The 15,090-nt window shown below is 41.8% G+C and overlaps 2 protein-coding genes across 3 annotated transcripts; one reads left to right on the top strand and one right to left on the bottom strand.

The window, feature by feature from the left end:
• Positions 1-655: 655 nt before the first annotated feature.
• LOC119734043 (protein YIPF5-like) lies at positions 656-5,681 on the bottom strand. Its single transcript, XM_038207419.1, has 6 exons — positions 5,385-5,681; positions 4,494-4,657; positions 3,762-3,796; positions 3,464-3,574; positions 2,156-2,337; positions 656-1,711 (listed from the first exon to the last, which is right to left on the bottom strand). The coding sequence occupies exons 1-6, from the start codon at positions 5,510-5,512 to the stop codon at positions 1,549-1,551; spliced, it is 783 nt and encodes a 260-aa protein (XP_038063347.1). The 5' UTR covers positions 5,513-5,681; the 3' UTR covers positions 656-1,548.
• A 1,189-nt stretch (positions 5,682-6,870) lies between these two features.
• Positions 6,871-14,426, top strand: LOC119734125 (60S ribosomal protein L9-like). Of its 2 annotated transcripts, none has more exons than XM_038207481.1 (5): positions 6,871-6,926; positions 10,743-10,799; positions 11,177-11,382; positions 12,795-13,008; positions 13,932-14,426. In XM_038207481.1, the coding sequence occupies exons 2-5, from the start codon at positions 10,754-10,756 to the stop codon at positions 14,033-14,035; spliced, it is 570 nt and encodes a 189-aa protein (XP_038063409.1). In that variant the 5' UTR covers positions 6,871-6,926; positions 10,743-10,753; the 3' UTR covers positions 14,036-14,426. The 2 variants fall into 2 exon arrangements, with proteins under 2 accessions (XP_038063409.1, XP_038063410.1); XM_038207482.1 differs by lacking the exon at positions 6,871-6,926 and adding an exon at positions 6,933-6,947.
• The last annotated feature ends 664 nt before the right edge of the window (positions 14,427-15,090 follow it).

Below are 15,090 nucleotides of genomic sequence, written 5' to 3' on the forward strand. Positions count from 1 at the left end.
GCTTTTGTTATTGAAGGTCTTAAACACTTTTTTAATTCTACTTTTTTTTATTTAGGGGGGGGGGGGTTGAATATAGAGGGGAGGGGTGGGGGAGAAGGGGGGATATCTGGGAAGTACGTAGGGGCCTTGAGTTACTAAAAAAAAATAAAAAAAAATTGCTGGTAACACCTCACACAAACGAACAACTGGAGTGAATAAAAATGAGAAATTAAAAAACCCTATTCCCTTTTTGTACCAGTTCACATCGGATGACGTGTATACACGCAAAGATTTTGCATTATTCGGTATGGATGACGGATAAACGCGCAAAGAACGAGGCCAGAAATATCTGTCTGCGACCCGCTCGCAGCGAGCGAGGCCAGAAATATCAGGGTGTGCTACCCGCAGATGACGGCCTGACCCGTCCAGCATCGAGGTTTGTGAAAACAATCCCGCGCCTGGGTCAGGTCGATGTGAAAATAATCCCTGCGCGGCCTTGTCAACATGCAGCACGTGTTCCTGCATTAAGATTATCGTTAGTGCGCAGATGTGTTTTCTTTCTTCCTGCTTTACGCCTACAAGCTCCATGACAAAAATGTGGATGTATTGGCCATTTAATAACCCAATAATTTTACAAGATCTTAAAAAAGAGCTTTGACAGCTGTGACAGTGGTAATTATTTTTGAAGGACATAATTTATTTAACTGTCAGTCAAAATGTATGCAGTGTAACCAGATAAAATACAATGTCATTTTGGGGAGGATAACGGTACAAAATGACCGGTCCTCAGCGTTGGTTGATTTTGACATTAACTCCCTGCACTTTAATCCAGGAGTAAGTCAAATCAGCCAACGAAGAAAGACTGGTCATTTTGCCCTTGGCTATTGTTATAACCAAGTCATCAAAAGTCGTCACAAGTCATCACAGGCCGTCCCGTCTCAAGCCAAGTCACAAGCTAGTCAAATAATTAGTGACAAGGGCAATCCTTTGTCAAAGATCGTTCCCTGTAACCCGTCGTGTGACCTGGCTTGTGATTGGACCTGTGACTGACTTGTGATCTGACTTGTTACGAGCTCACATCCCTGCATCCCCCAAACCAGAGCTGTAATTAAGTCATCACAAGTCATCACAGATCATCACAAGCCATCACAAGCCTATTCAAATGAAACGTGACGGAGGCATTCCTTTGGCATTGTTATCCCTTTGACTTGACTTGTGACCTGGGCCCAATATCACGGCGCTGCTTAACAGCCAACAGAGAAGTTGTGCTTAGCATAGCAGAACAATTTGCTAATCTTAAGCACTATTTCACGGCGTGGATATGTACTAACGGTCATGCGTGCATGGAGATTTCTATTGTTACGTCACTAAGTTAAGCAATTTTTTTCTCTGAAGCAAACGTGCCCTTTGCTATGCTTATGCTCACGGTCTCCATAAAATAGATGGAGGCTCTGTTAGCAGAAAATCGTGTGCTCAGCAGCGCCGTGAAATTGGGTCCTGACTTGTGAACGACTTGTGAACGACTTGCAATTGATGTTGTTCATGTCTGCTGCCATCTGTTGACGATTTTTAGAAAACACTCAACAGGGCAAAGACGCCGTACAGCAGAGCGCACGGGTAGGCCACCAGGAGCTGCTGGGAGTCCATGGCCAGCTCCGTCACAAAGAGCTTGGAGGCCGAGAGGCTGCACCAACCGATCGTGACTAAAGTTGCTATCGTACCAACCACACTCCTGCGGAAAAGATATCAAGAATGACAACTTGGATTAATGACAAGGGGCTTATTCAATAACCTGTATGATTTAACACTGTATTACCATTCATTGCTGTAACGTGCTCTGGGTCAAAGTAAAAGTCAAGTCTGTCAAGAGTAAATATGACCCATCAGGCTGGTTTCCGTGGCAAGAAACGACTGAGAATAATTCTATTCCCCCTGGATGGGATGCCAGTCTATAACAGGCTACTCCCAAACTAATGCTGCTACCCATTTACACTCAAGAGCGGAGAGAGGCAAGTGGGGTGAAGTGGCTTGCCCAAGGACACAACATAATGACCAGCAGCTAGATTTGAACCCCTGACCCTCTGATTATGAGTCACGAACCCTAGCCACCAGGCCACATTCCCCCTAACCTCTGGGTCAAACCAAACTTCAATGACTATTCGGGAAAAAAACTTACTCTAATGGGAACACGATGGCCAGGCAATTGAGCAGTACCATAGGGAGTAGGCAGTAGCCCAAGACACTGATGATGCAGCCCACAGCCACGCCCGTCAGGCTCATCAGGTTGAGCAGCATCCACATGGCCAGGCAGCCCAGACCGCCGATGCCGTAGATGTAACCAAACTGCACCTTGCCCGCCTATGTGTGTGAGAGACAAAGAATGAATAAAAGTCCATGTCTCGTCCCAAACTGCCCTACCTTTTTCTCCCCGTACCACCCCCAAACCTCCCCAGCAATGTACGACTTGTATGGATTCATCTGGGACTCAATTCAATGTAATTCAATTTAGTGCAGGTGGTAATGGATTAACCTCAACTCTCACCTCACTTTTTTCTAGGTACTTCCCTGTGTACTACTGGAATTCTCAACTGTGCAGAAAACCAATGGCACACTTTTTTACATTTTTTTTTAATTTTAGAGGGATTCAAGCTCAATGTAATAAAATAGTGACTGGTTCTATCTTCCTCAATCCAGTTGAATCTGACCCCCCCCTCCCCCGCGGTGGATTAACCCTCCCTATCTGCCAGGCAATTTCAACAAGGCCAGCCCAGCAGTCAAATAAATCAAGTGACTGTTTTTAACAGTTATCATAACGCAGGATTGACTGGCTGTGATTGTTTGACTGTAGGTGATTGATAAGCCAGCTGTGCCTAACAGTTCTTGCATTTGTCTGTTGATGGAATTGGACTAGTCACAGAATAGGCTATGGGCCGAACCCCCAAAAGTGCTCTAGAAATAGGAGAATGCTACATCCTAAGGGGTGAAGGGTAGAACTATACACACAAATGTGGGGATATGATTTGACTGTGTAAAAGGCATGGCAGGGGAACAGGACTGAACTTTTGACTGTATGTGACTGATCAAACAAAAGGAGGGTAAGAAAAACATACACATTTTCGTTACTCACGTTACGAAAATGTAACGTGAGTAACCAATTTTGTGCGTCTTGTTTATCATACATAACACATTTTCTGGATGTCATCTTTGGTGCTTAGGTAGGTCTAGGTCTACTCTATCTACCATGGGGATAACAGTTATTAAACCTTTTCAGTAAGGTAATTACAGCCCAAGGAAACTCAAAAGTACATCAAAAATGTAACGTGAGTAACCGTGGAATTGCCCCTATTCATCTGTACCTTTGTCATCTATTACATCTGCCACTTAGATGGACTTCATTGGCAAATGTAGAGAACTTAATACAAAACATCAGGAAAATCCTGTAAATTCAACAAAAGCAGGTTGTAAGGTAAAAGTTTGTTCTTACCAGTAAGAGAGTGCCACCAAATGCCAATGCAAACACCAGGGGTCCCGCCAGGTCACTGTCGTGGATGGCTGCAGGGTCTGTTTCCCTCAGCGGGTTCAGGACAGTCAGTGTCTGGGCAAGGAACAAACAAAAAATGAGAAGTTAATGTTTGGGTTGTTACAGACTCCATGCAAGAACTACAGCTGGTGCTGTGTTGGCTGCGCATGAGATACAATGAAGGACAGATTGCAGGTGTTTACGGCACAGATTGCATGCATTTAATTAAGGAGTAATATAAGTTGGCAGATATTATACTCACCTTTTGGTAGATGTGTTCAAAATTTATTCCAAGTTCTGAAGAAAAAAAGGAAGAGAGAATTGGATTAATATCATATAAATGTATTTGGTATGAGGCCAGTGGATACATGCCCTTGCCAGTAGCCTTATGTCCATTTTAGCCACAAACTAAGGGCACAAAAAAAAACTGCTCAAAAGTGGCCAGAATTTAACATTCATTAAGTTTTGGGACTCTCCAATCATCTGTACCTGTACACAGTATGGGCTCCGTTCGCGAACAAGAGAGGGCGCTATTTTACTACTTTCGAAAGCCACTTGGACAAGACGCACTGCGTGCGCGAACTGGTTCGCATGCGTATATAACACAAAAGTAAGCACGACTAATTTTATTCCGAATGTGCACAAACCCATGGTGTCTTCGCATCAGCTTCAGGTGGCAATGCATTCTAATGTCACTCTAAGTAGTCTCCCCCAACACTCTTCTCTTACCATTGAGGAGGTCCATGCGCACACAGACTTGTTGCCAAGTCGGTAATTGTTTTGCGTACGTTACCGTTTACTGGGTACTAGTCTTATACCAGCCGCGCCGATGGAGTTCGACTGAAGTTCACGGACAAAATACGACTATCTAACGACTTGTCATCAAGTCTAATGTGCACAGAGCAGATGGCAACTTACTGGCCCTCACTAATGCTTAGCACATATTTTCTGCAAGTTCTGCAGTTTTGGGCCCTTCTGTATTTTATATATTTACCTTCTAGGAGTGGTGGCTCATCCTCAAAGCTGTCTGTGTAACCGCTTGACCCTGCGGGTATGGGTTCAGGGGTCATGATTTCCCCTGTATACGGTGCCTGTGGGGCTATCATGTTGGGTGCTGCACCGTACCCCTGTTGACTGTAGTCATATCCACCATATGACCTATTAGTATTATGGAGGAATAAACAGAGATTAAGAAGTGACGTTTCTTTTTTAATGCAACAAATGTCTGTCCTTGTCAAAAAGGAACTCTCCATTTTAAATTTAAACTGTATATGTTTAGATATTTGTTTATTTGTTTTGGAAAGAATGTTGCATCCTGACATCCATATATCTCAATGAAGGTCAGTCATTGCAAAAATGTTGATAAGACATGAGTTCTAGGGGTAACTTTTTGGTATTTTCCAACAAAGTAAGAAATGTTCTAAGTCCGAAATTAATTTGCTTCCCCTCAATGTATTGCCAATACCATCATTTAAGGATATATAGGGGAAAAGGTGTCAAGATTCTGTATTAAAACAAAAATTGAAATTTAATTAGAAAATTAATAATTCAACAATCAGTGGAAATTTACAACACACTTTGTTTACTACTCATTAAATCAATTTAAAATCAAATAAAATTAAAATTAAAATCACAGAAATTAAAATCAATTCAACATTAACACATTACACAAACTTTCAATCAATGAAAAGTGACAAAACAAATGAAAATCAAAATCATATTTATCATGTTTATTCATCATGTCACTTTAATACAAATTAAAGTAAATTTCAAATTAATGGTATTTACTTGACCTATGAGCTGTTTTTCTATGCCATTGACACCAAAATTTATTTCACAGCGAGTTTATACAAATATATTGTGCGGCACTTCGGCCGTTCCTTACCCTTCCTGCTGCCACTGTTGCTGCTGCGGCTGCTGCCCGCTGCCCATATCGTACCCCTGCTGGTCATCGTACTGGGTTTGGAAAAATCCCTGTTGGTCCAGCCCCTGGTCCGGTCCGTACCCCGCCATCTCTACAAAAACGACGAGTTATTGCTTCAAATTTGGCCACCAAGAAGCCCCGACTGTCAGCTTGGTGAAACACTCAAAATCAACTGCAAGAACTATGGAAACAATTGTCAAAATCGCAAATTTGTGAGATGATAGTTGAGGCTAGATGCCGACATGTTTTGGTTTTTCGAATGTCGGACACTTCGCCCCATTTCCACGTCGCCCCATGTCACTTCGCCCCTAACCACTTCGCCCCATCCCCACTTCGCCCCATCCCCACATCGCCCCATTCCCACTTCGCCCCATTCCCACTTCGCCCCATCCCCAATTCGCCCCATCCCCACTTCGCCCCAGCCGTTACATGTAAAAAGTAACAAAACATCTCATCTATTTTATTGGCTTAAAAACAATTCCAACAGATACACTAATTGCTAACCAACGGAAAGAATTAGCCCACCAAATGAACAAGGCAAATTATGGAGGACACCAATGTACATGAGGACACCAAAAAAGCAAAATAGTAACCCACCTTGTCTGTGCTACAATCCAAGCTTGAAGAAGAAGAAAAAAGCCCCCCCCCCCAAAAAAAAAAGCCGCGTGGCCGCGTCAATTCCGGAACTTTGGTCTGACCAGAGACCGAATATTTATTTTTTTTGGGCCTAAAAAGACCCGACTATACCATGGAGGAATAATCCTCCATGGCTATACCAACCCGTCTCCCACTTATCTGAGAACGACAATACCTTTGACATCCTAATTTCACTCTTGGAGGAACCAATCTACATGGGGCGAAGTGGGGATGGGGCGAAGCGGGGATGGGGCGAAGCGGGGATGGGGCAATGTGGGGATGGGGCGAAACGGGGATGGGGCGATGTGGGGATGGGGCGAAGTGGGGATGGGGCGAAGTGGTTAGGGGCGAAGTGACATGGGGCGACGTGGAAATGGGGCGAAGCGTCCGACACCGGGTTTTTCGATGGACGGCCTGTCGTGCATGTCATTGGTATCCTGCGTTTTGTACGTGCTTATCAGTTCATTATTGAGCTAGCTGAGGGCACCAACTTCCTATTGACACGTTTGAAAGCCCCTTTAAAATCCCAAAGAATAGTTACAACGGTGAAAGGAGGGGCGGGGCCGAGTGGGCTGGGATGTGTGATTTTAACTGTTTTATAATCTATATTAGGCTGTAGTTTCCAACCTTTCACTTTGATTTAAAAATAAAATAATGTTGGAAAGCTTAAAGCTGGAAAATATCTGTACTTAGAATCCAGTAATGGTTTTCTTTACCTCCAGCCCCAGTCTGCACAATAATTACAAGCTCGATTTGAGACTAGCAGCTGCCGGATCAATAAGGATTTTTTAATTAGCTAGGGAGTGAGTATTTTACGCAAGGGCGCCACCAAGCACCTCGACCTCTTTTTGTCGGGTCAAAACGAAGGTAGAAATGGCGAACTGACATGTTATAAAAATCCACGAATTTCCATGTTTAGTTTACTACATCCTCAAACAAAAGCACACCAGAATGTTAAATAAACAAACAAGGATTACTGTTGGTTAATTATTTTTGCGTAAATTTCCGACATTAATCTGAAATTGGGCAGTTGGTGCAAGATCTTTAGCTCATGATATAGGCATACGGCGTTACGTTACCGAGTTCCAGAAAAAAATTCTGAGATTGCCAGCATTACTCAGGTTCAGATGTAGGCCAAAGATATTAATTAATGAGCACAGTAATCGTTTCACTGACTGTCTTTCTTGTACGAATTTTTTAAGTATTGCAAAAGCTTGGCCGTTTAGTCGTATAATGTTTATGTTTAAAACCTGTTTTTCCGAAACCCCGGGCCTTATTGCTCATGATGGCGCAACTTTGGTGTTTGTGTACAAAGTCTATGGAGAGTTGTTGAGTGCATTTCAAAGTATCGTCAGCTTCTACGCACTCGCCTTCAATTTGTGTGTGAGTGTGACGCGTGGGCGTTGCAAGCATTACCTGCGCAGATTATGGAGGGTCAAGGATATTTTTTTAAAATTTAGATTTTTTCAGTCCCACATTCATCACGATTCATCGGTCGATCGCGTTGCACTATCGCCCATCGGTTTGTCTTCTCAGACTAACCTTTTTAAAAAAAATCCTCCACTCCAGATCCGTGAGTTAAAAAGAAAAGGTGTCCGTCTGGTGGCAGTGCGATCGACCGATAGCGTCATGATTGACTGATACAGATCGACCAATTGCACACATCGACCGATTGTGCCCAACAGAGATCTTAATAGGCCTCGGCCTGTATGATGAAAGAAGACTCATGATGCAACATTCTTTCCGATTGCTCCCCCTCGGCCCTGCCTGCCTTCTACCCCCATCTGTAATGCCTATCCCCAAAACAGGAAAGAAAAAAGTGCCTCTGTACTGATGACGTCACACTTCGTTTACATGTGCACTTTGCTATGGAGCTAGTGAGTGCCGTCAGTCCACTGGGCACCATACATGTAGGAAAGCACACACGTGAACAAAGTGTGACGTCATCAGTACACACAGCGAAAAATTCCCCATTGGCCGTGTAACACGGATGGGAATGGGGGCGTGGGCGACAAGCGCGGCGCTCATTGGTGGACGTGCCCGGCCGGGCCCGTGACGTCACAGAAACCACATGTCAGGGATTCGTTTACGCACGCACGCACGGCCTGTGCAGGCACGTACGGCCGGTGCATTCCGAGCCGCGGAGAACTTCGCACTGTCGAGCGGGCTGACCTGCTGACTTCCCGCAAGTTTATCACGAAATAGATTACGGATTTTACTCAAACAATTATCATTTCCAAGGCGTGTTGATAGTCGCAAATTGAAGTATTTTAAGTAAGAGAAGTCCTCCTTTCATCCTAGGAAATTCTGGTTAAAATAGGAGCATATTTTAAACTATATTTTCTAACTCTTAGTTGTCTAAAATATACAAAGAAATGACTCAGGATACAAATTCAGAGACATCAGAGACTCGTTTTTAATAGAAAAGTTTGGCCTATGTTCATTTTTATTATACGCATGTTCGTAATACCTCATATTTTGTGTATTACAACTTGGTTGTTTTTGGTTAGTATACAATTCACTTGGAAAAATAGTGGAAGATCTCTTGACCCAAACACTCAAGTTATACATTTAAATCTAAAGATTGTTTATAAACTCTTTTCACAGTAGTGCTTTCCTTGCTGTCCATTCCCAGGGCTTTATTTTTACCAAGTGCATTATTGTAATTGTAAATTTTAGCTTTTTTCAATAAACATTCGACCCGTTTTCTATGTGTATAGCATTGTTCTTGTGGTTTCGACCAGTACCTGAATAGTTAAGACTGAAATTTAACCTACATGTACAACACGTAAACAGCAATGTGACTTCCCTCCTCAATAAACAGCCCCCTTCACACCCCACTCAGCTCAGCAGGATTAAGGGAAACAATGGCAGGTTCAAACCTAATTAAGATAAGGCTTAACCCATTGCATAGCCTCCAAGAAGTTTTCTCATCTCGTATAACGGGAAGTTTTCTCTCGTATAACGGTAAGTTTTGAATTACTTGTATTAGTTTGTGTAGTCATGTAAGCTCTTCTCTTTGAATTGTTATGCTACCGTCAAAATGGGGAGCGATAATGACAGTTTGAAATAAAAACTTCATGTCGCACGATATTAAAATATTTTTTTGTTAAAATTGGGTGGGGAAAACTATTCATTAATAACGGCAATGTATTAAATGTTGTCGCTGTCACAGGAGGCACGCTTCCACCTCTTCATGGTGCTGCAATTTCAGGTGACGTATGTAGAAACTCTGGACCGAAAGACGACATCGCGACAAGGGCACGACACTTCCCGCCAACCTGAAAAAAATTTAAAATCCATAAAATAATTGGTAAAGGGTTTGAAGGTACAGGTCGCCGATGATGGTTAAAAAGCAATCAAGGGTCTATTAATGTTTTAATTTGTATAAGGCTCCCTTCATTTACATCTCTTCATCTGTCCTTAATAAACTTTTAAAAGTGAACAATATTCAGGAATTCCAAATTCCTAAAAAAAATCTTAAAGAATCCGGAAATCAGAAAAAAAAGACAAAAAGTTCCTAAATTAAATCAGGAAATCCTGACCCCCAAAAATTCCAAAAGTTTTTACAAGAAAAAATCCTGTCAAAAATGCCTGAAATCAGGAAAAATCCACACAAAAATTCTTGAAATCCTGACAAATCGCACGCCTGGATTATCAAATCTGAATCAGTATTACTATTAAATCTGAATCTTGCATTTTCATCGCTTGCACGAATGTCAATTTACATTCAACCATGGAGCTATAAACACACCGCACGTACATGTACCGCGCCCGCGCCGCCTAGATATAGACTGTACGCGTCGGGGTCAGGTCGTATATGTGTAACGGCCACGCACGATTTGACGTACGACGTACGCATCAACGTCGTCGTCGCCATGCATATTGACGTGGCGCACTCAATACACTCAACCCCCACACACAAAACACGTTGCATATGATTTTCCAATGATTAACGAACACCTTCAGCCAGTGGCGCGGTTTCACACTAAAATCGCAACAAAAATATGACCTACCAAAATTCAAATACCACCAAGGAATCCGCGAGTTGTTGCGCCTCAGGTTGACACCAAAGAATTGGAATATAAAGTCGAAGAAAACCACGAATTCATACGATTTTGGTACCATTCGAAAGATCGTCGTGAACTCTGTGGAAGTGGAAACGACTCGAGGTACAGACGTGAAGCATGTGCGCATGCGCAACAGTTTCATTCATGAAAACTGCCTTTTATGGTCAGTATGATGACGTCATATGATGAGTTCCGTGCCAATTCATGTAGGGTATTTTTCGCTGTGGTACAGAGGCTTATTTCACACCTGGACATCACTTGACAACCTGTGTACAAATCCCATGAGACTAGTCTGAAAATTTCCAAGTGTTTTCTCAGTAAATGCTTCAATATTTTCCCTGCTAAATTTGACTTTTTAGGTGCATGTTATCGCTTTCTGATGAATGATACTGATAGGTCACTGCAGGGAAAAATTAGTGATGTCCATGTATGGAATTCTTCCCCCAAAACATTTCAACACATTGGTCCCTAGAAAAGAAATTATATTTTTTTGTATTAAAACCCCTAGTTCTCTTTTCTTTCTTAACTTTAAATTTGTTTACAGTTCAACATTGTCATTGTACATGGTTGTGTGTTAATTTTTTTATTTTTTTTATTTTGTCTCTTCCTGCAGTAGCAGCAGTCATGAGGACTATACTGTCAAGCAGATACATACATATCCCAGATAATGGTATGTGACGTACCCAGAGACTAGATTTTAACCCTAACAATCCCCATCCTTTCAAACTCCAACACCAGGGTTTGTTGGAATCTGTAAGGATGAGCACTGCACTAGTAAACTGATTATGCCTTACATGGGGTCAGGCATAGTCCCTACCACCAATAATCAGAGTCCAACAGCTTTTGTGTACAGTTTACCATATGGTGTTGATATTTGCCCGAGTGAGAAAGGTTAGCAACCTTTCTCACTCGGGGGGTTAAATCACCCTAGGGGGTTAGGATTAAAGTAAGCTTTTGTCTTTTTTGTTTTTTGTGTTTTGTTTTTGGACATTTTCCAACACTGAATCCTGTTCTAAAAGCTGTCATTAAAACTTGATGTTCTTTTAGTGGAGGTGACCATCAAGGCCCGGGTCATCACCGTCAAGGGACCGCGGGGCACGCTGACCCGCGCCTTCAAGCACCTGAATGTGGAGATCCTCCGGATCAGCAAGAAGAAGATCCGAGTCAACAAGTGGTTTGGGTCCCGCAAGGAGCTGTCCTGCGTCCGCACTGTCTGCACTCACATTGAGAACATGATCAAGGGAACCACACTGGTGAGTTTTGTGAAAGCTGTGATCGTCTTTGTCCAAGATGTTTGAAAATTTTAAAACATTGGTCGGCTTGCGAAGGTTTGTGTAAGAGATTGTGTGTATGTGTTGAGCGCGATCGGTGGTTCTGTTTTATCACCCAAACGTGCTGTGTTATCGGTCGATCGTGTTTTGCTATTGGTGGATTGCACTGCGATATCAGTCGATAGTGTTGCCATTGGTTGATTTTGCTGCCACCTGTAATTGTTTAAAAAAAAAGGGAAGTAAAGACTGAGACTTCCTAAAGAATCGGCCGATCGCACAAACATATTTCTGTGTGATCAGGCGATAGTACAGATCAGCAGATTGCATCCGATATTTATATTGTGCAGCTGTGCATCAAATTTGTTGTGTATATCCCATGCATGGTATCAATTCCGCACTGTTTCATGGAATGGGCTGCTGGCCCAGATCCGCTGATTTTTATTTTTTTAGAACTTGCCTGACGTGTGTCAGAGTTACAACAAGAGTCAGAGTTACTACAACAAAATGCAACATTTGTCATAAAGTGAGAAGCCTGCCCAGTTTAACAACATCCATCAGGTCAAAAGTCCCAATGTCAAACTACCTCCAAGTCTGCGCTTGCCAACTGCAGCAGGATACAACAGTAGCATTGTTAAATGGGACTAGCAATCATTGTCTCGGTTTTCAGCAGTACATGCACTGGTGTTCATGGCCCAATGCAACAAGTGTCTCTAATTTGGTAAACACGTTCACTGTGGATGTTGCTTTCAAGTTACACGTTGTGATCGTCCCCGACTTACCTGGCTAAAGCAGGTAGCTCATACGGTCCAGTGGCTCCCACGGAGGTTGGAGGTCACTACTAGGCCTGGGCGAGTAGTGGATTTTTCTACTCGAGTACTCGCTAAGAAATTACTTGTGAGAATCGAGTACTCATGAGTAGTTAACCAAATTCCCATAAAAGCAGAAAAATGACATATACGTTAGTATGACAGGAAGTACCTACAAGCAAATAGCATGCTAGTCACACCACATTCTTCAGCACTGAGATATCCTTATTGTGCGACGTTTTGGGTCATTTACTGGAATTTATTTATTTTTTTGACGAGTGGAATCCTAGGGAGAGAGTGATTCCCTGTTTGCAGCGGACGTATTAAGCTGTGAACCATCAAACTTAAACTGCTACTTGCAAGTTCCTGCTTCTACTCCTACAAAGACAAGTACTCGAGTAGATGAAAATCCATGAGTAGAACGAGTAGCATAAATTACTCGCGGGTAATCGAGTTACTCGCCCAGCATTAGTCGTAACCCTCTGATGATCTTGTGCAGTGGCAATAGTAGTAGTTGACTGTGTTGCATCCGGCAGGTTCAGGTTTTATTGCTCACAACATTTTCTTTCTACTCTGTTTCGGCTGAAGGGCTTCAAGTACAAGATGCGCTGCGTCTACGCTCACTTCCCCATCAACTGTGCCATCCAGGAGGAGAACAAACTGCTGGAGATACGCAACTTCCTGGGGGAGAAGTTTGTGCGGCGCGTGCACATGAAGGATGGGGTGACGGTCACCCAGTCCACTAAGGTGAAGGACGAGCTGGTCCTGGAGGGTAACAACATTGAGCTCGTCTCGCAGTCAGGTGGGTGATTGATCAGAGAGAGTTTATGGTTTGTTTTTTTAGTGAAGTCCATCACCAGTCCTCACAAGTCCACCACAAGGCAGACGTGAATGCATTGAAAAAAGTTAACATGCAAATGTGAAAGAAATTTAAAAAAAATTCTGCCAATGACTTTCCAAGAAGATAGACTCATAGTAGTGTGAAGTTCTAAAATCCACCCATTATAAAAACACTATACAGTATGTCCCAAAAAGTGTCTGTCTGACTGTTTTTAAAATAACTACTAAACCATGAGGTCAATTTTGAACTTTTCTGGTTGTGCAGATACTCCTAAGCCTTGGCCTTAACCCCTATGAGTTTCATTTAATTTCAGTCATGCATCACTACACAATTGTCAGTTGATCAAAACAACATTTTTGGACACTGTGACCAAGTTCCTTGCCTAAATCAATTTCAGTGCTGTGTTGTGTAAGCTGTGTAAAATCCTGCATGTTATTAAAAAAAAAGGCAGATGTGGTTTGGGATTGGAATTATTTGCCCTTGAGCATTAAACTGAGGTCTTGTGCCATGGTGACTGATAACCAGGCAAATGATTCCAATCCCAACTGCAGCCCTTTTCACAACGTCCAGGATTTTTCACAGCACTGAAAGTGAATAAAGCAAGGACCTTAGTTGCAGTGTCCAAAATGTTGTTGTGATTAATTGACAATTGTGCAGTGATGCGTGGATTTAAATGAAACTCATAGGGGTTGAGGCCAGTTCTGCACAACCAAATTTTTAAAAAATATACCTCATGGTTTTGTAGTTATTTCCAAAAAAGTCAGGCGGACACTTTTTTGGGACAAAACATACTTTATTATCAGTGTGATTTTTTTTTCAATAAGCCTAAATGGTAACAAAATCAGCTATTTCCATTTTCTCTTCCCTTAAATTTCCTTCTGCAGCTGCCCTTGTCCAACAGTCCACTACAGTCAAAAACAAGGACATCAGAAAGTTTCTGGACGGCATCTACGTCTCCGAAAAGACCGTCATCGAAGAACAGACATAAATATATCCATCCGGCCCGGAAAAAACAAAAACAATTACAAAACCTGGAAGGGGGAGCAAACCCAAATAGGAACAGCAACCTGATTAGGAATGCATTAAAATGTAGGTACCCGCATTAACAGTGTTCGGATCAGAAGCTTGTGTTTTATGTCAGTGTCATGCGTCGACCATAAATCTGTAATCTTTGACCCGAACATTTTTACTTGTCTTTAATGGTTGCATTTGCCTCATTTTAGATTTCTGGCTCCGTATTTTAAGGCATTCCTGTCAGAATTGGGATATATATCCTGTCCCTCTATCGTGGGAGAACTTCTATTTAATTGACGGTGAGATAACTCACAAATTTTTGCCATTCTGAGAATAAACAAGTCTTTGAAGGATCGTAATTGTTACTTTGTGTCGTGACTTCTTTATTTGTTATTCATTTGTTTATGACTGTTGGAGTTACTGGCGTTTAGACTTGGCAATGTCTTAAAGCAATCCTTTGTTTCCCCATGGTATATCTGTGTACTTAAAAAAAATCAACAAAATATGATTTATTATAAGATGGAATTTTGCGTCGGGGGTGATATAAATCAAATTAGGTTTTACCCTTCACCGACGATTTTTTTTCCAACTTTCACTTGGGAGGTAACACACTGAGTATACAGTGTTTAAACGTCGGTGAAGGGCAAAACCTAATTCAAAAAATATGATTTAATTTGGATTTTTAAAAAAATTTTGAAAATATTCATTTTTTATGCACAAATAAGTAAATGGAGACCTACTGATACATAAATAAGAAAAACCAAAATGGGATACAAATATACATATTTTAGGCTTTTATTGTCAAACTGCTGCTTTGTTTTTTTGTATGAAAAAAACTCTAAAGACATTCTTCCTAGCTAGTATAGGAACACTCAACATGTCGACTGAATGACTATTTCAAGGTTATATTATGTCCTGGATATAGTCATTCAAGTCGACAACAATTATAATATAAAGTCGTCTTTCTTTTAAAATGAATGCAAAAATTGAAGTTAAGCATGCGCCAAAATATCAACATTTACACACAAA

Source organism: Patiria miniata, unplaced genomic scaffold (assembly GCF_015706575.1).
Source record: "Patiria miniata isolate m_02_andy unplaced genomic scaffold, ASM1570657v1 HiC_scaffold_26, whole genome shotgun sequence".
NCBI lineage: Eukaryota > Metazoa > Echinodermata > Asteroidea > Valvatida > Asterinidae > Patiria > Patiria miniata.